The sequence below is a fragment of the Pinus tabuliformis genome, chromosome 8 (genome assembly GCF_031772625.1).
Source record: "Pinus tabuliformis cultivar Carrire ecotype Pingquan chromosome 8, CPIR1, whole genome shotgun sequence".
Classification (NCBI taxonomy): domain Eukaryota; kingdom Viridiplantae; phylum Streptophyta; class Pinopsida; order Pinales; family Pinaceae; genus Pinus; species Pinus tabuliformis.
The window spans coordinates 1406200066-1406227964 of record NC_142294.1 but is presented as its reverse complement, the minus strand read 5'-3'; the positions used below and the strand labels follow the sequence as shown (position 1 = coordinate 1406227964).

General features: G+C 33.0%; 1 protein-coding gene across 1 annotated transcript in view; it reads right to left on the bottom strand.

Moving 5' to 3' along the window:
* LOC149240820 (MADS-box protein GGM13-like) overlaps positions 1 to 25119 on the bottom strand; it is a 42037-nt gene extending 16918 nt beyond the window's left edge. Inside the window, exons 1-3 of the mRNA XM_089367373.1 lie at positions 24830 to 25119; positions 24019 to 24085; positions 23783 to 23841 (exon numbers count right to left, since the gene is read on the bottom strand). Of these exons, the coding sequence (XP_089223499.1) occupies positions 23783 to 23841; positions 24019 to 24085; positions 24830 to 25011 (308 nt within the window). The 5' untranslated portion in view covers positions 25012 to 25119. The remainder of the gene's footprint in view (positions 1 to 23782; positions 23842 to 24018; positions 24086 to 24829) is intronic.
* Positions 25120 to 27899: the final 2780 nt, after the last annotated feature.

The window sequence follows — 27899 nt, the reverse complement described above, 5'->3', positions numbered from 1 at the left end:
CATTTATGTACTCTGCTATATATATCATCATTAAATTTTATTATAGTAAATTATTATATCGTATGTCTTTCTTAATAGGATACATTTTTGTATATCTTTAATAATACTAATTGTTATTATTATTAGGTTATATATTGATAAGGTACACTTTATTATAAGTATATTATTATATAATTTTAATTTAAGTTAGAATTTGTATTCACAGAGGATAGGATTAAATTTTTATGCTAGTTGTGGCCTTGGTTATGAGCTAGGTTGCCAAAGTCTGCATCCAAGCATCCTAATAAAAAAAATATGAAATTCCTCACTGCCCCATAGAGGAAAAAAAGGTACGAACAGAGTGGTGACTAATTGAAATAAATAATCATAGACCACCCATGAGGGGAAAATAGGCCAAACTTCAGTTATTCAATAAAAAAAATAGAGAGAGAAGACAAATAACCTATGTACTAGAGGAAACTAGGAATATCATAGATTCTACCATAGACATTAATATGGACCAAAGTATAATGTTTACGTCCTTCCTATGTGGGGAACCAAGCATTATAGAGTGACCAAAATATAAAATGTCAACAACAAGAAAAAACAAAAAATGACCATGCATTAGACAGATAACCAAATAGGGTGAGGAGGAACAAAAAATGATGAGGTTATTATGGCACTCCCTTAGGTGCAATATCATCTAATAAAGTGAAAGGTGTGTCCTTGGAGGTTCCAGGATAGTCACATAGACATGCCCCCAATTCTTCTTAAAAATTCATAAGAACATGGTGATTAGGAACCTTTTGTGGCACTCAAGTACACTCATTCAATTAGCTATCTTGAGTTGCTCCTCCTCATGCATACATAAGTCTTTTTCCAAAAATACCTCTGTATGCTTCTATAACTACGTTGTGCATTGGATATTTTTGTCCCTGGTCTTGGAGGTGCACATGTACTTGATATATTTGATAATTTCCTAATCATGTTTCCCATGTTAATTTGCATTTGGGATGTCCACATTTTCTTCTCTAGCTCTTAGATTTAGTAGCATTGATCACATGAAGTAGTCAGATGGAAATTTGTGGTTGTAACTAAAACATCACATTTAGGTTGAAAATAACACATCGGTCTAAGACAACCTCCTTCCCCTTCATTCTAGGCCTGCCCACCACCCCCGCTTCACTGATTGACATCCACAACCTTCTAGAGAGAAATCTAATTGAGGAAATATTTGACAAGCTTGCATAAAACCTAACTAAACACATGAATGCTTTAATATTGCTATGGATGTAGGTGCTCGCCTTAGCCACCATTACCTATAATAAATACAATATTTTTGTGGGGATGACACATCAAATATTTAGAGTAAGATTGTCCAAATTAGCCATGATTAATACCCAAACTTCGTGTAAGTTGGTCATCCAAAAACATATAAATCAGTGGCCAGATTTTGAAGAAGCTTAATGTATGATGAATGAGTAGGAGGACTACCATGGCTATGGGGTACCTGACCCAATAGTGGAACATGATGGGTGGGTAGAGTGGTATGTAGCATGATGGCAGTGCCCCTTCCCCCTTGATATCCATGTACCACCCAACTTGGTGTTATTATATACTATTAATTATTATTTATAAAATTTATCATTAATTATCGATTTTTAATATTTATTTTAGGCTTTCTACACATTGTACTCAACCTCACCTCCTCCTCCTCCTCCACCACCTCCTCCTCCTCCTCCACCACCTCCTCCTCCTCCTCCTTTTCACTCTGGCATCTTGTATTTGTGATATTTTCATTTCCTTTCATATTCTTCACTCTTGTGTCTTGGTCACGTCTTCAGCTTTTGGATTCAAAACTTCTTCTATTAAAATGACTATTGTGGATCTAAATTTAGAAAATCCCAACAATCATTCCCATCCTATAGGAATCTTAAAGCTACTATTATAATTCTACTAACACCATATGGACCTAGACAAACTTGAAAAATTCTATCAAAATAACTTCACACTTTCAATTTATTAACCTCTACATCCCAAATGTTATTTTTCTTTTCTCTTTTCTAGTTTCCAATTTCCGCCATATACATAGATAACCTCATGAATAACTTGGATTAGAAGTATTTACTTAATTTTAAATATTATCTCATTTCTCCTTAACAATATTTCCCATGCCATTGTATAAAGCAACAATTTATGGTTTCCTTACAATCCTAGTTTTATGCCAACCTTCAAACCATTGTAATAACGTAATTTTCTTCCTCAATTTCGACTTACCTCTATTACTTTTAGAACTTCTCCATATCCTTGTTTAATAAAATTACTATGAAGTAATTAATGATCTATAGATCATCTTCTTCTTCTTTTTTCATAAAATATTCCATCTAGGACCCTACCAAGCCCTCTTCTTACAATTGTCACATGCCATAACATTATTGGATAATTATAGCCATTGGAAACTACTTATTCTTAATGGACATTCAAGGTTCCATATATATTTCCACCACTACTATTTCTCAACTTCGTTGATTTCCTTCATTATGACCTCATACCCTAAATTTCTAGGCTACATTCTTGAGGATTTGATTTTAAACCATTTAATATCATCTTTCCGTTGCAATAACTATAAAAAATATCTCTTTTAGATTGGATATATGTTGTTTTCTCCCTACGCCTAAATTTCTATATAAATCCAGCTGAAATCCAAATTATGCACCTAGATTCCATATTGATACTATTTCTTTCTTTGTTATGGATGGTAAATTGTGAATCTCAATATTTTCTAGTTATATGTTATAGATTGAAAAAATCAATCAGATTCCTACATATCCCATTCATGGATATTATTTTCTCTCAACAATCTCTCCCTTTCCTAACTTCTAGAGAAACCATCTCCCTAGAAATGGAAAAGTCTTAACCAAAACCTTTCAAATCACTATTGCACTTGTAAACTTCTTTATTTCACTTCTAATCAAATCGTCCATTATTCAAGTAGATATATACCTTTTTTTCTCACTAGTTCCACCGATAAGACTTATTTCTCTATCATTCTCCATAAATACTTTGTTTCTAAGGCTTACCAAATATATGTATATTCTTTAAACCTCATCCTTAATCCTCTTTATTTGTTACAATTTTTTCCCACTTTAACAAATGAGGCCATTCCTTTTCGATTTTTCTTGTCCATACAAAGTTAAAATATTTATTTCTTTGTAGTATACTTTAAAAACTGTGAATAAAATGATATTCCTCCTTACACTAACTTCATTAAGGTCAATATTTCAACTCTAGATAACCAACTATAGTGCCATTTTGTTATTTTTCTATCAGTTCTCTCTTAGAACCACTAATATCTTATTTTTAGATAATCATGTTCAACAAATAAACCCAAATAATTTAATATATTATAAAATATGTGAGTAAACAATGGAAATATCTATGAAAACTCTTTTTATAGCTTCCTCTAAACCATTAAACAAAAATACCCTAAGTATTCTCTACCATCTCAAGATGATTTACTAATTCTAGGTATCCCTTTTCTTATGTGACAAAACCTCTTCCAAATAAAATGACATAATCTATAATAAATAAATGAGATGAATTCACAACATTCTCAAATTTCATAACTTTTGAAGTGTCCTTCCTTTTGGCTATTGAAAAAATATCACCTAGAACTTTTGCAACTAATAAAAAAGAGAAAACGGAAAAGAGATGACAAAGGACTTCATTATCCAACCCCCTTTAAGGGAAGTGGAGTTTTAAAATTGATCTATTTATAAAGAGTTTGGAAGCTCAACTATTTATCCAAATATCAAAATTATAAAGGATGTCGAGTTTATACATCACATTAGTTAGTTTAGAACTTGAATATTCATCCCAATTTAAATTATCACTAACCTAATATGTAACCAACCAAACTTATCATAATTCTTTACAAGGTGTAATTTCATCACAATATTAGGAAGAAATTGTTGGAATATGTAATTTCTACTTGTCTCAGTTGTGATTCCTTCTAACTAGAGAAGTTTGTTCCTAACTATGTTCTTAGATTTGTGTGTGGTTGAGATATTCTCTCAACCAATAGATTGTGCGTCCAAGATAGTTTTCCTATCTTGAGACAATGCTCCTGCATATATGTAATATCATATTTTCTTAAAGAAATCAAAGATAGTTTACACTATTGGTTTTTATCATGGTATCGGAACCTTGAGGGCTGACCCCTCCTGGGCTTAGCCCGTCCTAAACTTGGCCCATCCCGAGCTGAGGAAAATAAAGAGTTTGTTTGTTGAGTCATTTTTTTTGGCTTGCCCATCCTAAGTACAATGCTTTGTGTGAAAAAAATTTAGCCTCTGACAATCGTTACTCTCACATCTAGTTTGATTCATACTAGCAATGGGAAATGAGTTTAGTCAATGATTAGTTGTAGAGGTTGCATATAACTATGAGGTGAGGTAGCAATTACAATCCCTCTTATAGTCCCAGTGCTCATGGATCTACATGTCTAGTGAGAGATCCAAGTGTTGTATCTAAAGGAATAGTCTCATGTGTTCTACATGACAAGTCCTCTTGTTCTACATGTAAGGTCTGGAAATGATAGAATATGCTGACATCTCTGCAAGCATGTGGACTGAAGAAACTGGCTGCCTCAAATTGTTGGATAGTTAGGAACATTGATTTTTCCTATTCATGTTGTTGATCAAGCCACAGCAACATTGGTGCCTAATCATGCCTTTGTAGATCAAATAGCAGTTATGAGGGCAACGATGGTGCCTGTTGGTTCCTTTTCATGCACGACAGAAGTGGGATGAGCTCCACCTACGTGAGGAAGAAGGTGATTGGGTTAGGAGTACCAGACGCATGATGAGGGCCAACAAAGGTTCACTGAGTTAAATATGTGCCATCGTGAGAGCGTGGAGCAGTGGTTGTGGTGATCGTAGCGTCGAAGCATAGATATGTATCCATCGCAGTATTTTTTCCTGTGTTATGTCACCATGGACGCAGAACCCATTAATAATTTCCATGATGTGTTTACTGTAGCGGTCGTTGCTTTGAAACCACATCTGAAGAGTGGAAAGAAGGAAAATATGGATCTGTGGAAAATCCCAGATTTGAACAGTGAGATGGTAGAGGCATGTGTGGATTGTATAATGTAGGGGGATGTAAGCCTGGCAGCTGTTGAATCCCTGGCCACTAGTCTAGTATTGCACTAATCTGATCACATCTGATGTTGGGTGCTAAGAAATGTGCAGCTCTGGACATCTTATTCATATAAATCCTTAGGTCATTTAGCATGAGATTGTTCATATATGAAGACTCCTCCATGAGACTAGCCATTTCAGATAGTTGATCAGAAGAATCAAGATAGTCTGCATTGTTTCCACATCAAATCTGATGAAGATGGTGTACCGTTAAATTAGTGTTAGATTGCCTTTCAGAAGATCTTGTTTCTTGATCATTCTCTGTAGTTGTGTTTTAAAGAGACTCCAGGAGTCAAGGAAAGCATGGAAATAAAAGTAGATCGTTATATGCATGACTTCTCATCATCCCTATGGAACTCAGTGAAGAGTCTTCTACAACTACATGCTTAGAGAAGAACCGATGGAGTCTGCCTACGGAGCTGATTCATTTTTCTACGTGAATATTTAAAAGCCAAGATCAGTGTTCATGAAGCAAGCATGTGGTCGGGTTTGTGCAACCTATATCAACCGACAGTGTGTGACCTAGATCAGCTAACTATGGTACAGTGGCATGGAGTCTCACCCAGGTGGAGAGTTGATTGTGGTGTGATTGCTTTTTCAAATAGTGAACTAAAATCATCTGTGGGAAGAGATAGAGAAATTTTATGTTTTGTTAATCTTAAAGCTTATTTTTTTTGTATGTCTTGGAATCATTGATAAAATTATTGTGCCTTATTGAGCCTAGCTAACTCAATTTAGGTAAAGTTATTTTTTTAGAATTTGCGACGCTAACAAATGACAACAGGTTAAGCATGGAGTACCAAGATTTAATTGAAAAAGAAAAAGATTCCCAAGATGTAAACGACCATCAACAATGATTAAACGAGGATGGATTTCTACATGAAAGTTAGTGTGAGTTTGTTTGTGTTTGTGGAATAGACTCTATTATGTTGTAATGTGAATCACATGTGTAAGAAAGTCTAGGATGTTTTGTAGTGGTCTTTGTCATGTATGTACCTGTTAACTCTAAAAGTTGGAGTTGTGTTGTAAGCCTTGTAAGGCATGTGTACCCCATATAGTTCGTGGTAATCTAAAAACCACTTTGTATTTGCAGTCTTGGTTTGTGGTAAGCTAGAAACCACATGTAAGAGTGAAGTGGGACATAGATTCCTGTTGGCATGGTTTATGGATAGCCGAGAAAACCCTTGGTCTTGTTGAGTTGGGTCTTTGGTGAGCCTTAGTGGTTGGATTGTCATAGTGGTAGGTTTGTATCCCAAAGTGGCTAGAGTGCCCTAGTGGCAGATTTGTGGCCCAGAGAAACTATGGTGAGCCTTTGAGGTTGTTTTAGAGCCTTCATGGATGAGTTGAGCCTTCATGGTTGTGTTGAGCCTTCATGGCTGAGTTGAGCCTTGGTGGTCGAGATCCCTTGGTGGCTTGGTTGATGGTGATCCGATAAAACCTAGAGCATGGTTACAGTTAATCCGATAAAACCCATGATGATATTGGAGGGGGATTTATAGGTATAGGTACATGTATGCAGTTATAATGGTTGAAAGAACCATGTATGCGAAGGACATCCTACAAGAATGGTGGTTGCAGTGTTAGCACACATGTATTCTGGTGGATGGTTGCTCCTTTATATGGACATTAACATATTCTTTTGTTATTTTTGACCACAACTAGGCTTTGCGTATTGATATCGAGACAAGTACTCATTAAAGGGGTGTGTTGGAATATGCAATTCCTACTTGTCTCAGTTGTTATTCTTTCTAACTAGAGAAGTGTGTTCCTATCTATGTTCCTAGATTTGTGTGTGGTTGAGATATTCCCTCAACCAATATATTGTGTGTCCAAGATAGTTTTCCTATATTGAGACAATACTCCTGTATATATGTAGTGTGATATTTTCTTAATGAAATAAAAGATAGTTTACACTATTGGTTTTTATCAGAAATTTTACCCTTGTTCTATGTAAGAGTTCTTGTGTTGTTCGCACCAAGACCTCTATTTTCCTATTGTAAGGAAAACAAAATTTTTCTTCAAATATGAAACCCTCTAAGATTCATTTTATCCTATTAATAAAAATCTTTGTAATATTTTGTCTATTAAGTTACAAAAGCGGAATGGTGTATAATCATGAAATAATTATGAATCATCTTCATAAGAATCAATGTAATAACAATTAAACTTAAAATACCCAACACTTCCTTGAACGTATATACTCCTCTATAAAATTTTATAACTATTGCCCTAAAACGTAAAAGAACCTGAAATAAATAGAGAATGCTATAAAGAATTCGGAGGGTTTTAAATTTTCCCTAACGGTCTATGTTTCTATTATACTTAATCATTCTTCCCTTAGAGACTAGAATAACCCCAATTAAAGTTTTTTCTCCATCCATTTGGTCCCAAGTTGTTTGTCATTTTCAATGATAATAGAACATATATTAATTCATCCATTGTATCTTGTTCTTGTAGATCATCATTCTCTTGATCTTCTATCATTCCCACAAAATAAGAAACCACTTTTAAAAATTTAACAATATTTTCCCTTTAATGTTCTTGAAAGAAAATTATAAATTGTTCTACTTATGATTTTGTAATTTCAATGAACATTCTTATTTTAACTCCTTTTTTTAATTTCTTGTTGATGTTCATCCAATGTTATGTGTGTGTCATTTGAAACAAATAAATCCACTCTTCAACCTCTACTCAATGTCCCCTTTCTCCAAATTCTTCCTCTTGATACCTTATGTTGCATTGAGCTTATTTATCTTCTCTTAAGGAAAGATGCCTTTACTATTATTTTGCATCATTGACTTGATCGACTCTTCAACCCACAATATTGATTCGTTAGGTCTTTGCCCAACATAATTTTGGGAATTTTTAAGTCGTTCCTTACTGATATGAGAGAAACTCATATGTATAACCTTCTTGTTCTTTTCGAACGAGCAGAATGGAAACATCGATGCAGAGTGATATGTACTAATTGGTGGGGCCATATGAGTTTTTTTAAGGCTTTTTTGCATTTCCTTTTCCCATGTTGCAACAATAGTTTTTACATTCTTATCTTTTTTCAGAAAAATTCATTGGTGTTATTTTGCATCATTGACTTGATCAACTCTTCAATTTATATGAGTTCTTTTAAGTCTTTTTTTCATTTCCTTTTCCCATATTGCAACAATATTTTTTACATTTCTATCTTTTTTTCAAACAAAATCATTAGTGTTATTAAGACAACCTCATACCTCTTCCAATTTAAAAAATAATTTTTAAATCCTTTCTTATCTTACCGCATCAATTATCTCTTATTTCTTCTAGAAATATATCTAAAATTTTAGATACTCCATATTTTCCATTTCTTAAATTCTTTCAATTTAGAGCCAACTAAATTCCATCTACATGAAAATGTCTTAAGTATTCAACTGAATGAGAAAAATAATCTACTAAAAAGTCGTATATAATATTCTTCTAATTTGAATTGGATCATTATATTATTCTTCATCCATCTCAATTCTTTTAGAGTGGGAAAAGTGAAGGAATTAGCTCTGAGGACCATTTTTACCAGGTGTACCCAATTTGGGAAATTGATGTCTGAAACCTTCTAGGAGCATTTTGAGGAATCAAATGATTTTTTTTGGAAGTAAAAATTTGATGATTTATCATAGAGCCTTCTTTGGATATTATAGACAAATATCCCCACCATTGATGTAAGAATCACATCAATCAGAGCCTGTATGCAAAGGTTATGCCACTTAGAAGTTGACCTTCCTGTTTTCACCACCATAAATTGAGAGGATTCCATGTCAGCCCCAATTATTGATGAAAATGAGCTAGACACGTAATTATGATGCAAATGACTCTAGAAGAGTTTATATTGCAACTTTAATTAAGATTTGAGGTAGTAAAACCTAACCACCAGTAGGCTATTGGAATGTGTTATAACTAGGCCACTAGGAGCAAAAGGAGTTTCATTTTTTCAAGTGTTTTTTTCTATATTTGAGAAAAAATAGCTAAGAGGGATGGGATATGGAGCAAAAATAAAGGATTTCTTGACTACATTAGCCCATAAGACATAGGCCGTACTTATTTTTACTCACATACATTTTCTATTTAGAGAAAGAGAGAAGCGTGGCCTCACCTTCCTACTGAGTTTTCTCCCTAAAGGGTTTCCCAGGTCATATCTTATGTCAAATGTGTGTGTGATATTTTATTTCATTATTCGCCATTTTCTGCATAATTTTTAATTCACATGCATGCACTATTAACAACATTTTACATATCTAGAAATCTAAAAATAATTAAAAATGTAATAATGTAGAATTTCATATTATAAATATAATTTTATGATGTTTGTTGTGACGAGCTATCAAGTTGAATATCCCTGGTAGTTTATAGATCATATTGGTATCAAAGTGGGTTTCTTTAAGTACATTATGGGTGTTTGAAGGGGTTCTAAATCATCTAGATCGAAATTCATAATACCTTAATCATGGCCAACGAATTTATGAACAACCCTAATTATCCTACAAAGGAGAGGTTTCTATGGTTAGAACAACAAGTCAAAAATATAAATCATAATGTAAATATCCTCCTAGAGGCCTTAAGAAATAAGCTTGGTATATTCCAAGAAGATGGGGATTATAATGCAGAGTATAAATTAGAAGGGGGATCCAGATATCAGGAATAAATGGAGAACCAACCAAAGAAAGGTCCCAAAGAGGTCAACCTGTTTCAAGTGACATGAATCAATCACAACCCCTTTTCAAAATGAAAGAGAAGGTCAATATTAAGCCATACAATAACGAGATTAATTCTCTAAATCTAAATCACTAGTTGCAGCAAATGAAATTTTATTTCAGTGTCCATCAAATTGAGGAACAATGAAATATTTCATTTGCGCAACTAAAATTAGAGGACCATGCCCTGAATTGATGGGAAAGCCACACGAAGGCCCTGAGGTTGGAGGGAGAGCCTACAATGACTACGTGGGAGGAATTTAAAACCTTCATTAAGTAACATTTTTACTGTATTGGTTCTGTAGAGGACTAGTGGATCCGATGACACTTCTTCAATTAAAAGTCAGGGAAAAGTGTGTAGGAGTACACGATCGAGTTTAGAAAGATGGCCATAATATTGGGTATCTCCCTAAAGGATGTAAATGTACTCGTCAAGTATTTTGGGGGTCTACACCACCATTTGTAGGGGAAAGTGATTTTGTTCAAGCCCAAATAAGTGGATGACGGTTATGTACATGGACAATACCTAGAGAACATAGGCATGAAGAAAGCTTAATCAAGTGGGTCAAAACATAAGGAGCAATCAGACACTTCTAAGGAGGAGGAGAAACACAAAGGGGTAAAATATAATTGACATTAGCCACAACAAACCAATGTAAATATCCCAGCAACCACTCTAACCACTGCAACATTAGTGGCGACAAAGAGGAGAAGTGTTGCAAGTTGCATATAGAGTTTAACCCAAAAAGCAAAAAGAAAGAAAATAAGAAAAATATCATGACCACTAATTCGAGTAACACAGTTAAAATTAGCTAACCATAGATGAGAAGATCGCTTATACATTAGTGCAGAAGGATGTGAATCTGAGTAGCCTTCAACATTATGAAGAGAAATAAATGAAAAACTCTTTCATATAAAGATATAGGTAAAGAAGACAAAGGTTGATGCCCAGTTTGACTCTAGATTGCAGAGAAATCTCATTGCAGCAACACTGGTCAAGAAGTTAGGCTTGGAAGTTCATGATCATCCAAGCCCATATCCACTAGGATGGGTAAATAAGGATGTATAGCTAAAGGAAAGAAAACGATGCAAAATTAGTATTTTCTATCAGTATTGATTCTATTAATGAAGTAGAAATTGATGTGGTTCCTCTTGATGTATGGGGAGCTGTGTTTGGGAGTCCCTACATGTACATGCAAGATGCAATATTCATGCAAAGAGCTAGCCAGTATTGCCTTGCTAAGGATGTAAAATCATTCACCCTTAACATGCATAAAGGAAAGTCAAAAACTTAGCTAGTAAGTACCAACCAAACAAGGAAATTGATTAGTTTTAGCGAGATGTTTTATTGTTTTTAAGAGAAAATCAATGTGTAAAAGAGTCAATAAGAGGCAAGGCATCCTTGAAGGTGTGTACTAAGAAACATAACCAATAACTAGAATAGTTGATATAGGAATATATGGATGTGTTCAGAGAACCTAAAAGGTTACCACCTAAGAGGTAATTGGAGCACGAGATCCAGCTATTTTCAGACTCCCCATTGCCAAACATTGGGTTGTACAAGCAATATTTTTAAGAAGCAAGTGAGGTGAGGAAATAATTGCAAAAAATACTATAACATGGTGTCATTCAACTGAGTATACCACCATATGGTTCACCCATCATCATTGTGCCAAAGAAGGACGAGACGTTTTGGATGTGTATAGATTAGAGGGCATTAAAAAAATCATGCTCAAGAAAAGGTTTCCCCTACCTAGGATAGATGATTTGCTAGATTAGCTGCAGCAAGAAAAATACTTCACCAAGTTAGACTTAAGGTCTGGATATCACCAAGTTTGGGTAAGAGAAGAAGATACCTAAACAACCACCTTTAACACCAGGTTGGGTTTGTATGAGGGGTTAGTCATGACATTTGGCCTACGCAATGCATTGAATACATTTACGATATTAATGAATTATGTATTGGACCCTTTTATAGATTCAATTGTTATTATCTATTTAGATTATATACTAGTATACAGTGCTACCTGGGAGGATCACATCTCACATTTGACACAGGGTTTGGAGACATTAAAGAAGCACCAATTGCTAGAAAATATCAAGAAGTGTGAGTTTACATGACAACCTTTCATGTATCTAGGGTATGTGATAGGTGGAGGAAAGTTGAAGATAGATCCTATCCAGATGGAGAAAATCATGAAATGGTTGGTGCGTATTAATGTTTCTAAGGCTATAATTTTCAATGGGGTATCATAGTGCTTGAGGAAATTCATAGCCTTTTTTTCATTGGTAGCAACATCAGTCCATGCCATAACATTAAGTGGAAAGAGTTTCTAGTGGGGAAAGGGTCAATAGAGCGCTTTTGAGGAGCTAGAGAAGAATATTATTGAAGCATTAGTTCTGACATTACGAAGCTTGTAACAACCCTTTGAAGTGGAGACAAATGTGAGTGGGTATGCTATGGATGTAAGGAAAAAGGCATACATATACTACCATTATGAATTATTTCGTGGGGGAGTTTTTAGCTACCCTACCCACAACAAGGAGCTTTATGCCTTGATGCAAGTTGTGAAGAAGTGGAAGAACCATTTGATGGGAAAGGAGATAGTAATCCACAAAGATCACCAACCGCTATAGTTCCTGTATGCCTAGAGTAATCTACAAAAAACTAACAATTACAAGCATATCGGGTTTCTACAGTAGTTTTATTTGGCAATCAAGTACAAGAGAGGAAACGCAAACAAGTTGGATAACATGCTTTTAAGGACACCCACATCAAAGATCACAACTTTGGGGAGTCTTATGCACATGGAACCATTCACCCATGATACATGAAGAGAGGCATATTCAGAGGATGATGACTTCAACGATGGGTTTCAATAGTTGTAGACTTAGAACCATGTTCATGATTCTGACAGTGCCATTAACTACCATCTCCAGGATGGGTTACTCTACAGGTTGGATAAGCTGTGTGTTCCTAAAGGTGAGAAATCACAACTGATTAGAGAGGATCAGACCTCTAAGGTTTCACGTAACTTTGGCATAGGGAAGACCATGGAAAACTTATAGATGTATGTGTATTGACCCAAGATGCAGGAACAGTTAGCTAGGTTCATACAAGGTTACATGCTTCAAAGTACCAACAAGCCTAGCAATAGGAAAACATGTTTATATCATTAATTACATGTACCCACTTGTCCTTGGGAAAGTATTTCCATGGATTTTATGGGAGGTTTACCAACAACCAGGAAGGGACATGAATACTTGTTCTTAGTTGTTGATAGGCTTAGAAAGATGTGCGTTTTGATGCCTTGTAAGAAGAGAAACATTGGGAAAGAGGAAACAAACTTATTTTTTGGATAGGTTTGGGTGCTCTTTGGTATCAAGGACCATTGTTTTATACAGGGAGACAAGATTTCTCAGTGCATTCTTGACTAATCGTGGGAGAATAGGATGCAAAGTTAAATAGACCTATCACATTCCATCCATAGAAAGATGGGCGGACATAGGTAGTTAATATAACTTTATTGCAACTTTTGAGGGGATACCATTAGAAGAATCTGAAGAAATGGGATGGAAATCTGGTATATATATAACATTATTTAAAATAGAGTAGTCCCCACTTCTACAAGAAAGTTGCCATTTGAATATTTTCTTGGATGTTTTCCACCATCACCTTTGAACATTTCATATGGGAAGTAAGGAAAAGTGAGGGAAGATCTTACAGGAGACACCTTGAGGGTTGAAATATTTATAGAAAATATCAGGCATATCCATATATAGGTACAAGGGACATTGCAAAAGTCACAGGAGAAATATAAGGCCAAGCATGATCAACATAGAACAGAGATATTCTTCAAGGTTTGAGATAGAGTATGGCTACAATATAACAAGGAGAGGCTACAAAAACTTGGTAAGAAAGTCAAGGCTTTGAGGTACGACCCCTTCAAGATACTAGAAAATGTTGGTGATAACCCACATGGACTCATTTTACCACCAAATATGTGCATTTAATTAGTTTTGAATGTGGAGAATATGCAACTCTATGAGCCTTCCATGCTATATCAGGAAGAGGAACATGTCCTACCTTACACAGAGGATTTTGCATCATATGCTCAAGTAGAGTTGACAAAAGATATAGTTTTGTAGAAGAGGTCTAGAACTATAATACAATGACAACATGACCTTCAGTATATTGGGTCAAAAGGACAACTTCAAAGAAAAGCTAAATGGTATAGCAGAGACAAGGTGGAGGGAATTTTCTTCACCTCATTTAGTAGAGGATTTTGGGGACCAAAAGCCTCTCAAAATGGGGAGGTTTGATCCAACTTAGTTAATTATATTATTTTTCATCCATCTATATGATTTTAGAGTGGAAAAAGTATAGGAATCAACTCTTAAGACCATTTTTACCAGCAAGATCCAGTTTGGAAAATTAGGGTCTAAAACCTTCAGGGAGCATTTTGAGGCATCAAATGACATTTTTTGGGCGTAAAACTTTTTTTCTTAGTGTATCATCTTTTTTCCTTATTCTACCAAATACCTTTCCAGCGATGCAAGAATCACATCAATCAAAGTGCGTATGTGAATGTTATGCCACTTAGAATTTGACCTTCCTTTTTTCACAATGATAATTTGAGAGGATGCCACATCGACCCCCATTATTTATGAAAAATGGGCTATCCATGTGATTATGATATAGAAGGATCTGGAAGAGTCTATATTGTAACTCTGGTTAATAGTTGAGGTAGTCAATCTTAACCACTAGTAGGCTATGTGTTGCGCTATAGTCGGGTCACTACGAGGAAAGGAGGTCCCATTCTTTTGAGTGAATTTGTTCCATAGTTGAGAAAAAATAGCAAAGAGAGATAGGAGATAGAGTACATAGAGAGGATTTCTGCACTATATTAACTCACTGGCCATAGGTCATACTTCTTTGTACTCACAAACATTTTCTATTTAGAGAAAGAGAGTAGAGAAACCTCACCTTACACCTAGATTTTTCTCGTGAAGGGGTATCCCATGTCATATCTTGTGTGAAATGTGTGTGTGAGAATTTATTTAATTGTTTTTTATTTTCTGCATAATATTTAATTGGCATGCATGCACTATTAACAATATTCTATATATTGAGAAATCTAAAAATAAATAAATTTGTAATAATGTAGAATTTTAGATTTTAAATATAGCTTTATTAGATATGTTGTGACGAACTGTCCAGTGGAATATCCACAAAAGTTTATGGATCATCTTCCCTAAACAACACCACCCTTTAGTGTTAATTTTAGATCCCATTCTATAATCACCTTATCCTTTTAGTCTAAGTCGTAGGACTTAAAGTTATCACGTGGGGAGCTTCTTTCATTGTAAGGGCCATAGAATTTAATGATAAAGAAAAAAATATTAAACATTAAGACTCTATGTTTATCTAGTTACATGCAACTTAAAAGGATTATTACTTAACTCTCATGGAATTACTCCAACTTATTACTAGGATTCCTACTTCACCATTTACATTAAGAGAAAAAAATGACCAATAATTTAAACAATATCATAGAGTAGTCTTCATTTTGACCCCTCACATGTTGACTCTTGGATGAATACTACATGTAGGTTGCAATTTGCAAACCAAAATTTAAGGGTTATCTTCTTATGGACACCACATTTCTCTATCACATTCAAGGAAATAATTTTGTAGGTTGCACCATATCAAGGAAATTCTCACATTAAGGGTCCTCTTGATAGTCATTAAAATTCCTTAATCTCATTAGTTGTGTTCTTTTTCTCTACGGACATATATTTTTCCTTCATATTAATGAAAGATCCACAAAATATATTTCAAAGCCTCCATCCCTCCCACGGTGATCTTTATTATATTTATCGTTTCTTGGTTTTATCTTATAATTTAATAGCTTCCCCCTAATGTCATCTAGTTCTAAGTAGTTTAGATGTTTGGAGTTACTAGATGATAAGGATCATGGTTCTAAACATTGATAGCTTTGGTTCACTATATTACCTATAAATATTTATCATTTCCATCTTTCTACTCCTAGGGATATCTAGAAAAATGTGGCTTCTTTAGATCACACATTTCAAAATTTATCCAAAACCTCAAATAACTAAGAAGGAGAAAAAGAGATATGTAACATCTTAACACTTTCTAGATTAAATATGTGGGGGAAAATTATGGAACTCAATTAGGTTTACTATTTCTTCCTCATTGAAATTGGCCTCTTATATTAGTAATCCTTCCACATGCATTTGTTCGAAGAGTGCATCCTTTTGTAAACATGGTCCACAATACCATTCAATTTTGCATGTTTGTGTAATGATTTTGAGAATTCCTTAGAACATAGTGTTAACCTTTTCACTTCCCCACGAACCAGGTTGTTAGCCTTATAATATTGTCTCGAAATATATTGAATCTCTATTTAGTTAAAAATGTAGATAATATATTTTTTTATTTTAACATTTGGGTAAATTCCTAGTTTCACCGCACTAATTAAATTTCTATGTTGAAATGCTCCTTCATATTCATTTGTATGAGAATTTTAACTACCCTTTTTATTTTGTTTAAATTTAAACTCCTTTTCTACGTTTAAAAATTTCATGAAGCCTTCTCTAAGTTCCTTTAGTACCTCTTTATTTGAAATATACATCAACAAACCCAATGTCTTTAGCCAAACCAGTTTTAGATGCAAACTTCATTTCTAGATTTGAAAAGGATCCCACCTTTCTATTTATAGAGTAATAGATTCCTAGTACCATCTTCTTGCAAGAATACTTCGCACAAACTCTTCTAAATAAAGTACGAAGACCATGACATTCTCAATTGTGAATATGAAATACCACACATATTCTATAATATCATGACATTCTCTCTTCATCCATCTTAACAAAAGGCCATTACATTATTTATTTTCCCACAAATATACCAACAATGAATCTTTTTAATTTCCAATCAATATGACTCATACTCGTATCTTCTCTAATAACACGTTTAACTTTATCTCTTCTAGTCTCAATAATTTTATTCTTCTCATTCCTAATATAACCATATTTCACATTAGTTTCATTCCTCCCTTGTGCTTCACCCTACCTCCTATTAATTACTCCAGAGATAACACTCCAAAACCACTAACCTACTCACTTTGGTTAGTTTTTCTTTAGGCCCTCAAGTTTCTAGGATGAGCATACTTTCTCCCTTAACTATAAATTGTCTTTGATTTCACACCTATTAGATTTGGACTTACTTTTATCAACTCCATTCAAAGTTAGTAAAAACTTTAACATTTATATCCCTTTGTGCTTTCTTTAGATCTATTCGCATGTTTATTATTCACATATTTATTTGCCTGGGTAGTTTAAATGTTTCTTAGGAAGATTTTTTTATAATATCGACATTAGGCATATGGTTACCCTTCATGATGTCTTGTATAAAAGGTTAAAAATCTTTAGCATGTTTTTAATATTTCCTATTTGGAATACTAACAATAGAGATATGGTTTTCTTTATGATGTATTTTCCATATTTTCAATAATTCTTCTTTGTGAAATATCAATATTAAAGATATAGCTATCCTTGATCATGTTTTTATAAATCCCTGTATAAGCCTTTTTCGTTTTTCATATTTATTCCTTTGAGACATATGATTATCGTATATCTCACCCTTGATGATACCTATATAAAAGGTTATGAATCCTTTTCATATTTTCTACGGTGCATGCCTTTGACACAAAGATATAATTTTGGAACATATTTTCATCTTCTATATCATTGAATAGCTCTTCTTCCATATTACCTTTATTTTGAGGATGCTTTATGATGAGCATATACTACCTATCAAGATGGGTGGATGTTGTCATTTTGTTAGATGAATAAGATGTGCTGTCACTTTTATTGATCTAGACCACTTCTCGTGGTTCATCAACTTTTTCTTGTTTTGTTTTTTTTAAACTTATAATAATCTCTATCTTCGCTAACATGCAACATTGCAATTTCTCGAATTGTGAAAATGTTCCCAAATTCTTTCCTTAAGAATGTTTTCCACAAAATGGATTGTAATGCCACCATCAACACCGATGTATAAACTTTCTTTAGAGTATTTGGTCCTTGGCTATAGTAAAGGGTCAAATAAGAAGCTATGAATAGAAACCCTACAATGGATAATGCCTCGGGAATTTTTCACTTTCCCACAGCTCTAGTATTTCGTTATCACGAATAAATTTCAAAATGTTTTTTATTTTGATTTTTGGAAGGATTTCTTATTTGTACTCTCATAGTTTTATGATTAAAAAGCTATGAATTTGCAGCAATAACATAGTATAATGTTCCATAAATGGGAATGGTTATAGCTTTTCTCTTTTTATATTTCATTACAATCTTACATTCAAAACATGGATTGTTTTGACAATTCTTTTCATTCGTCTTAAAAAACTATATCGACCATTGTACTATCATATCATCTTTTGTTAATAAGTAGTCAGATTTCATTTGTTTAACCTATTCATATGATTAGACAAATTGCATTTGTTCAACTTATGTATATTATCAATAATGTAAATATTTGGAGCATGTGTTCGATGTTGATACATTTATCCACAACGATGTTTCTATTATGCAAAAACTATTGTTTGAATTCTCCAAAATGGCAAGAGTTGTTGACCTTCCCTTCATATTTGTTATCCTTTTTCATCATATACCACTAAAATATTATTTCCAAAATCCCTATAATTGGTTGTTTTTACTTTCTCCATTTTTTTATCACACCAAATAGTTGCATACATGTATTAACTTGGATACCATAGGTAAAACAATCATAGATATGAACAAAACAAAATGTTATCTCCATCCAATGTTTTTACTCGTCTTGAATGACCAATGGGTTTGTTTCCTTTATCACCCTGGATATTGCCTGCATCTTTATGTGCAATGGGTTTCCATTGGTTTTCTATTATTCTTTCCACTTTATCTTGTGGGTCCTATAATATCCTTGGATTGCTTCTAAATTCTCTTCCCCAAAGCCTTCATTTATTCCATTTCCTTTTCTCAGTTCAAAGTCTAGACTTCATGTCATCCTTATGATGATTAGACATGCTTTGATTTCTAATGCTTCCTTCACTCTAATAGTCCATTCTATCTATCTAATTTGGGAATTTTATTCATCTTCTCACCTGAGCCTAATGGTATATCCTGATTACAAAGATTTAGTGCCAAAGTCAAATTGTAGAGTGTACTTCACCTAACATTGCATCCAGGGTCTATTGTAGAAGATGTGCCAGACTGAGGGAAATAATTTTCCATTTTTCTAAGGTTGGCCTCAACCTAGTCTCAGTTTGTGGAAACTTTCCTCTATGTGGGGGAGAAAATTCTTGACCCGCCTACAACTTTCTCCTTTTGGGTTTATTTTCCCTTTGATTTTGCCTTAGTAGGTTCATTATGGGGTAGGAATGAGCCCCCTTGGATCAACCCTCTTTTTTTTCATGTGCATGGGGAACCTCCTTTGAGGGAAAGACAAATTTCTTATTCATTTTAAACCACAAGCACTAGATGCAAGAAATTTTATATGATAGGGAATGGAAAAAGAGAGTGAGTAAAATTAGCTACCTTAACCACTAAGGACTGAAACAAACATATGAGCTGAAACCAACAAACATCACTAAAAGAAACCAAAACTAAAAACTGAGAACTGAGCACTGAAAGATGAGATATATTAGACACCACGTCCTAGGAGATTCAGCCACAGAGGAAAGACCATATATAGAAATGGAATAATGAGATCGAATGGGGTGTTTAGAGAGTCCCTCACAAAGTTTTGGAAAATTGGCATTCCCTAACTGCTAAACTAAGAATGGAAGTTATTGTTATTGCATAAGATTGGTTTTACCCTTTAGGTAATCCAATTCTCATTAGTTCCTTGATATCGTTCTCAATAAATAGTTGGAATGATATATGCATACTCCCTTTGTCTTTCCATTGCTGTGGCTTCTACTTCTGGAGGAATCACCTTGTGCTGTAATATGTCCTATACATTTTATGAATCATAATATGGGTTAATCTATCTAGACTCTTGGTTAATTGTATTTGTGTTCTTACGATGTTTCTTGATTAAGGGTGCTTGGTTTCCTTTCTAAATTGAGAAATTTTGAGATACCCTTCATTGTCTCATGATCCCACTTATCCAAACTTTCCTCATTCATTTTTATTTTCAATTTTTATGGTTTAAGTGTTAAACTTTTGCTGCTAAATTACAATTCAAACTTGGATTGTTTATTTATTAGGAAGGTACATGCCTTTGTGCAGTAAGAAATGTCAATCTTCACCTGTGTGTAAAATAATTTTTTGCTTGATTGCTAATGAGATTCAAGTACGGTTGTTGTTATTGAAATCATAAAAAACTTTTTCTTTGGATTTTTTTCTTGAAATATTTATGGGTATTATTTTATTATCTGTTATCTCTTGAAACTATAAAAACTCGAGTTTCACCATCTAAAATAGATGTTGATCTATTTGGTGCATCTTCTAAGATGCTAGCTCTCATAGTTAGAGGTTTACTAGCTGGTACATCAGTGAGCAAGACAAATTTAGTAGTTGATTTGTTTGGTGATACTAGCATTGGTCCAAGTTTTACTACTTTTGTGCCTACACCTACGCCTGTGCCTGCACCTATACCTACATTTTCTCCTACACATCAAAATCAGGTAAATATGATTATTTCTCTATTGTAATAGATTTTTCATAGTACCAAAATTCTCTAAGCACATATACATCCAAGTTTCAGAGTTGTGGATTGAATCAAGGTCTATTACTTTTAATTGGAAATCAATAAAATCTTGGGTTTCTTGTCATAGTTTAAGCATACATTTCTAACACTAAGTTTTGTTCAAGCGAGTTTCATTTCTAACACTATAGTTTCTACATTAGAGGATATAGAGTGGAAAATGGAGATGAGGAAAAAATCATTAATCTTGAAAATTGATTTTGACAAAGTAGATGATTAGGTTGATTGTTCTCTAATTTATGAGAAGTAGATTTGATTCAGGTTCAATCCTAGTGTGTTATTTCCTAATGCTTCAAAGTATTGTTTTTATTATTTGTGAATTGTCCTTTTAGATTCATTTACATAGATCTATTGTTCATAGATGTCCTAAGATCCCTCTCTATATGTATTCTATATGTATTGGTGTTGAGTATAGATGTTTTGAGTTATTGTTTTCATTAATAGTGAATTGTCCTCTTAGATTCATTTACATAGATCTATTGTTCATGAATGTTCTAAGATCCCTCTCTATATCTATTGAGTATAGATGTTTTGAGTTATTTGTTGTAGGCCATAGATAATTTTTGTACAATTCATGGTATTCTTGTCCTATATGGTTTTCAGATAATTAGAAACTGCTTCACGTGTGATTCCCTACTCTCAGTCGAAGAGGAAAAGACATTTTCGGTCATTGTTGATAGAGTTCTTATTTTTCAAGGCACATTTTTCTCCACATCCCATACCATAGTTCAGGATGATATAATTCAATTTTGGTTAGTAAGTTGAAATGCCTAGTCTGCTACTTCGTCTTTTATTTGGCTTCGAGTTTTTATATGATATTGAAGGATTCTCCCAATCACCAATTGGGGATTTGTGTCTGTAGGGTATATTGTTATTGTTTTGTTTGTAGACGTTGTGAAATAAGCTTTATATGCGGAATTATAATAGCCTTATTTGTATTCGAGAAATTTATTATTGGTTATCTACTTTAGGCATCTCATGTTTATCACGTGTCCTCTTCACTTTTCAAGAGGGCTTAGTTTCAATGACTTACCATATTTGAGAGATTCTATATGATCCATCTATGGTGGAGATGGAGAATTTTCCTTGATGCCATGGGATGTTTGCATCATGCTAAGGGATGAGGAAGGGGTTTGTTTGATTAAAGATGCCACTCAAGGGAGTATTTCTATGGTGGAGATGGAGGATTTCCCTAGATGCCATGGGATGTTTGTATCATGCTAAGGAATGAGCAAGGGGTTGGTTTGACTAAAGATGCTACTGAAGGTAGAATTTTGGTAACAACGTGAGATGTCTAGTATTTTGGTAATCACATGGGTGGTGCAGACTCTTAAAGTTCCTTTACCGATATTATTTTTATATTGGGTACTTTTAGTGTATTTTTAAAGCAAAGTTTTGAGACTTTTAGACTTTGCAATACCATATCATTTCCTCATCTCTCCCTAATTCTAGCTTCCCAATATTTTGGAGAATCTATGCCACTTGGAAGGAAATTCCGGTTTATTCCATTGTGAGGGGAAGCTTCCTAATATTTTGGAGAATCTATACCACTTGGAAGGAAATTTCAGTTTATTCCATTGCGAGTGGAAGGGGAACAAGGTGAAATTTTAAGTTTCTATCCTTTTTGAAATAGAAGGCCTCAAAATTTATATGCGAAGGCTTTTATCTTATAGAATGAGTAGAAAGGTCATCTTTCTCTCTCTTTAATTGTGAGATCTTGCTCAAGAGTATGATCTCCTTAATTTTTATCATCTTTTCATTATTGGCTTATGAGGATTTATCTCAAAGTATAAGATGTATAAAGTAAACAGTGGCATTTCTAGGGAGAAATTGGCGTGTGTGTTGTGGTTGGCCATTTTAGTAGTATGACTCTCGTTGTTCGTAACTAGAACTTCAAGAAAGGCTTTTTACTATCCCCTTTTGGGTATAAAAGGCTTCACCGGGCAAATGGATTTCTTGGCGATACAAAGTTATCTGCTTTCTTATAATTTTTACGAGGATGGTAATTTATGTAAAGATTCCATGCAAAAATAAATTAGTTAAAAGTAGCCATTTTAATATATATATATCTTGTTTTGGCGGTCAATAATTAAGGAAAAGTGAGATACATTTTTTTGGGATTTCTAATGTGGATAAACTATTTTATTTGGTAATTTCTTCACTCATATTCACCCCCTCATAATATTTCAGCATTTTTTAGGGATCTCAACTGTTTTTCATGATATAGGAGCTTGTATAAGAGATTGTTTCTTTCCAAAGCTAGCACGCTGCCTTTCGCTTTAGATGTCCTCAGCTTCTCACAAAATAAGTTCCTTTGATAAAACGCGCCTCCACCTCTTTGTTACAACGTTTTTAAATATTTTTTTCAAATAAAATGTATTCCACCAAGAAAAGTTTTTGCTCCATAGCTTTTTCTAAATTTATCAAAACAAAAACGCATATAATTAATAATTACAAATTTATAATATTTTAAAATTTCATAAATTAGTTTTATTCGAAACTCACAGGCAATAAGCACAGCATTTGCAAGGCAAGCTATGGATTTGACAACTCTTCACCCTAGGAAAATTATTAAGTATTTTAAACTTCCTTATTTTCGTTGTTGTCCTCCATCTTAATTCATGCCTGTGGCCTTACACTGTCCCTAGTAGCTCTTACAGTACTTCAAGATTGAAGTTATCGAGGCTTATAATTCCAAGCTCAATATTCCTAAGAGCACTTTCGGCCATTTTTAAGAGCAGAGTGATTGACATCTAACTCTAGAAAGATCATAACTTATTTGGAACCCGCAGTCACTTTGAGAGAGCTTTTCATGAGAGCATTAGCCTGAGCACGCAGATGGATGTTGTTAAAGCAATCAGTTATACCTAAGAAACCACCGAAGTGGTTTCCGACGGAGGACTGCCATTGCAAAGAGAATAAGATTTTGGTTTTTAATGATCGTATTTTGTAAAAGTCCTGGCTTAATCATTCAGTTGGTTAAAATAATTTAGCATAATCATTGTTAAGTATAAAAAACAAGAGATCCTCCATTTAAAATATTTGAGAAACTCTAAAACAAACTTGGAAATATTTCATTACCAAACCAAGCGTAGAATTTTCCTTACCTCAGCTCAGCATGGAGGATTTCATTTTCTCTCTTGATCCGCGCCATTTCAGAAAGCATCTATTTTGTGTCACAGTAACCCAGAAAACCATCCAGCCCCAGAAAATTTTAGGTATAGATTAAAACTTTGGCGTTCAAAAACATTATCCTAAGAGACAATATTCATAACTACGAAGAACATTATCCAGAAAACAGGATATCTAACTTGCACAAATTATGGTGAATGACAGTGCTTACTTGATCTTGATAATCAAGAATGCCCATCCCTGTGCACGATTTATATCTCTCCAAAATATTCTTCATGCTTTTTCATAACATAGTAAACGAGACACGAATGACGTTAGAAATTATAATGGGTATTCTCAGCTATGAGAGTAAAACATGTCTGTGTAGGAGATCTGATTGTTTCTACATGTCTGTGTAGGAGATCTGATCTTAAAAACTCTTACTCATTTCTTTGAAGGGTTAAACTGTTCACATACTAAATAAAAACTAGAACATATTGGATTATAACAAACTATAGAGAATTAGATAGCAAGGTATACTAACTCACTAAAGCAATATCGAATGATAAAAACACAGCACAGCCATAAAAGTTGGTACAGAAAACGAAAAAAAAAAAGAGAATGGTTAGATAGTAAAACTTTTGAAACAATTTACCATATAAAATGCAAAGCAGTCTAAGTTTTTAGGTAATACAAAAAAATTAGGTAGCAAAATGTATTCCAGAGTTAAAACAACTCATTCATCACAACATAGGACAAATCTCAGAAAAATAAAATATTCACAAAAAAAAAAAAATGTAAACAATTAACAGTCATAAAATAGAGAGTAGCCCTAATTTTTAGGTTATATACTTATAAAAAAAAATAGTTAGATGGCAAAATGTATACAACTGTGTTTAAAACAATTCAGCATTGTTAAAATAGAAGAGAAATCTAAAAGAAAATTCATAAAACTTTAAGACTAAGGAAAAAACTAAAAAATTAGGTCAAAAATACTTGGATATCGGAAAAAAAATGCCTGCATATAAGCTTTATCGACCAACCTAGAGCTTGCGAATTCTTCGGGTTTGCCAGTGCCGGAGAAGACGATGAGAGCGACTTCTGCCTCACACAAGACAGAGAGCTCACGAGCTTTCTTAAAAAGACCTCCTTTCCGCTTGGAGAATGTGACTCTCCTGTTTGATTCGTTCTCAATCATCTTTATTTCAATCTTCCCCCTTCCCATTGATCTCTTCCTACTGGTAATCTCTCTTTCTACTTTCTCTTGAATCACGCCTCAGAAACAATTAGTATTTGCAATATCTCCAAGCCCTAACTCATGGAAAACAGCAAATGGTCTGTCTGGTTTTATACTAAATACATAAATTATGGATGGTTAAGTATTGCCAGAGAGGAAGGAGAGGCCGGTAGGTACGCTGTTCATACATTTTTTTTTCAATAAAAAATTTAGTGGACAGGCTTTATCCGTACAAGATTTCTATTTGAGGCCTACCTCGTGAAAAGCCGAACTTTCTCAAAGTAGGACAGATTGGACAGTGCAGCTGGATTAATTAGACCACCTCCAATCAAAGAGTTCCATTTGCTGAGAAGACAAGGTTTGGACCACAACTTCATAATGGAGGCGTGCTTTTTTCTCCCTTTCGTCTGATGCAAGTAGGCGATGAGTTTCAACGCGAATTCAATCGTTGTAAATTGTTTTCCTTCACTTTTGAATTGTTTAATTATATTGGGAAATTTATGATAATTCAAATTAAAATATCATTTCTCGTAGATTAGTTGTCTGGAATTTAGTCTCCACAGGTTTTATTGAAATACTTGTCAAATGGTCAACTTAATTTTATAGAAGAAGTAATATTATGGAATCCATATTTATTATAATTTTAATTGGAATTATAGCATCATGGAAAGGATAAATGGAGATGGAATGTAAGTTAACAAAATTTTAGATATTAGGCAAAATAAAAATAAAAAACTAATCTTTGAGATTTTTATGGGTTATGATTTTATATGGATGTAAGATTTTGGGTTGCAACATTTCTAGGGAGTGATCCAAGAAAATAAAAAATTCCAAAAGTAGTTTATAATTTATTATATCAAGATTAAGTAAATGCTCTCTATCTTATTTTTTTTATTGAAACAAGAATTACTCTTTTGAAAACATGGCTATGACTAGGTATCTTATGTATAAGAAAAAGTTTAACAATATGGAAGCTAAGAGGTTTCTTAAATTCACTTTTTATTCTAGCCAAAAACCTCACCTTTAGCACTATGGTGTAATGAGGACTAGTCTTCGCTACACTCTTGGGAGATAAAGAAAAGGATATTTTGTAAAATAAGGATAATACTAAAAATATTAATTCAAGAATAAATTATGGGATCATATAGAGATAAAGGGGAAAATAAACTGAGATATTATAAAAAGATGAGCCATTCAAATATTGAAAATATCTTGTTTTGGTAAAATAAAAACAAATTCTCACAAGCTTCATAGTGAAAATGACCATTGGTCAAGTCCCAAAACAATGTGATAGAAGATTCCTTTTACTATAAAGGAAAGGTTGAAAATGAGAAACACTTTCTCTTAAATTGTCCATCTTATGTTCACATTGGATTTAATTTTAAAATATTTGACATATTGCCCACTTTCTTAGCCTTTTAACTTAGAAAAATTATGGCATTCTCAAAATGATTCTATTAAATCTTCTTAAGATGAAAGGTCTAACGTTTTTAAATAAATTATGGTATTTAGAAATTAATAGAAAAATATTACAATTTAAATCATTTTTATAGAAAAACATTTTATTTTATTATTATTTGAGTTTAAATTGTTTATAATTTAAGAAAATAAATCTTGATAATAAAAATAGGGGAATTCGGTTTTGGGAATTATCTGTGAAGATAATTAACTTAAAAATTTGATTTTATAATGACTATAGATTTATTTTAATTTTGATTTACTAGACATCCATGGATCAATCTCTCAAAGAAAACTTTTTTTCAAAATTTACACTATAATACTCAGATTTTGTTCTTAGCAATTAGTAAAATATTTGGATGTCCATATTAGATATAGATAAAAAGAAAAATATATTTATATTGTCATTATGTCAATAATTGTGCTTATTTTGGGAAAGAACCACCATAATTTTAATTTAATTATCAATAATTATTAGGTAAATGTGAGGATGTAACATCTATAAAATATTTTAGAATATTCTTTATTCTATATACAAATGAAACATTGAGATTTATCTCCAAAGTAGTTATGTTTTTTTGTTCCTTTTGATTAAACTCATTAATAAAAAAATTATATCATATGAACATATGTCATATGAAATTAGTTATTATTTCTTGAGCATGTGGCATTGAGATTCATCATGATTAAGAATCTTGTTACCTGTTTTTTTTCATATATATATATATATAATTGTACCTAGAGGTGCTTTAATATGGAAGAGATATTGGCTTTGTCAACCTCCATAAACTAAAACATGAAAAGATAATAATAATTAAAATAAATTTAATGTAAAATAGTCAATTTAGTATTTGCCACTTTTAGGCTTTAAATTTTGACAACTCATGGTTGGTTTTATATATATATATATATATATATATATATATATATATATATATATAATGGGCCTATATTCATGTTAACTCAAGATCTACCAAGTGTCCATTAGATTAAATTTCTTGAAGTGCAAAAATTTTTTAGTGTGAAAAGATATTTAATTAGCTATGTACATTTGGTAGATCCGGAGTTAGATGAATCTAGGTTGGTAATAATAACAATTTTAAATAAAGTTACAATTTAATTAATTTTTATGATTTTTTTCATTTTAGGAACTTGACATATATGCTAAAGCAAGTATTATGATGTTTATTACTTAAATGATGCTTATGAACATTTATGAGTGATTTAACTTATATGATTGTACTAGTTGTATTATTAAGAATATTCATTGTAAAGTAAGAGTGGATCTCCATGATTGAAAAGGTTGTTGTGTATGTTTTTCTTTTTCCATTATCTATATAAATATATAGAAGACTCACATATTATATATTTTTATAATTAATAATAATTTAAAATTAGTTATAGTTTATTCAAATTAA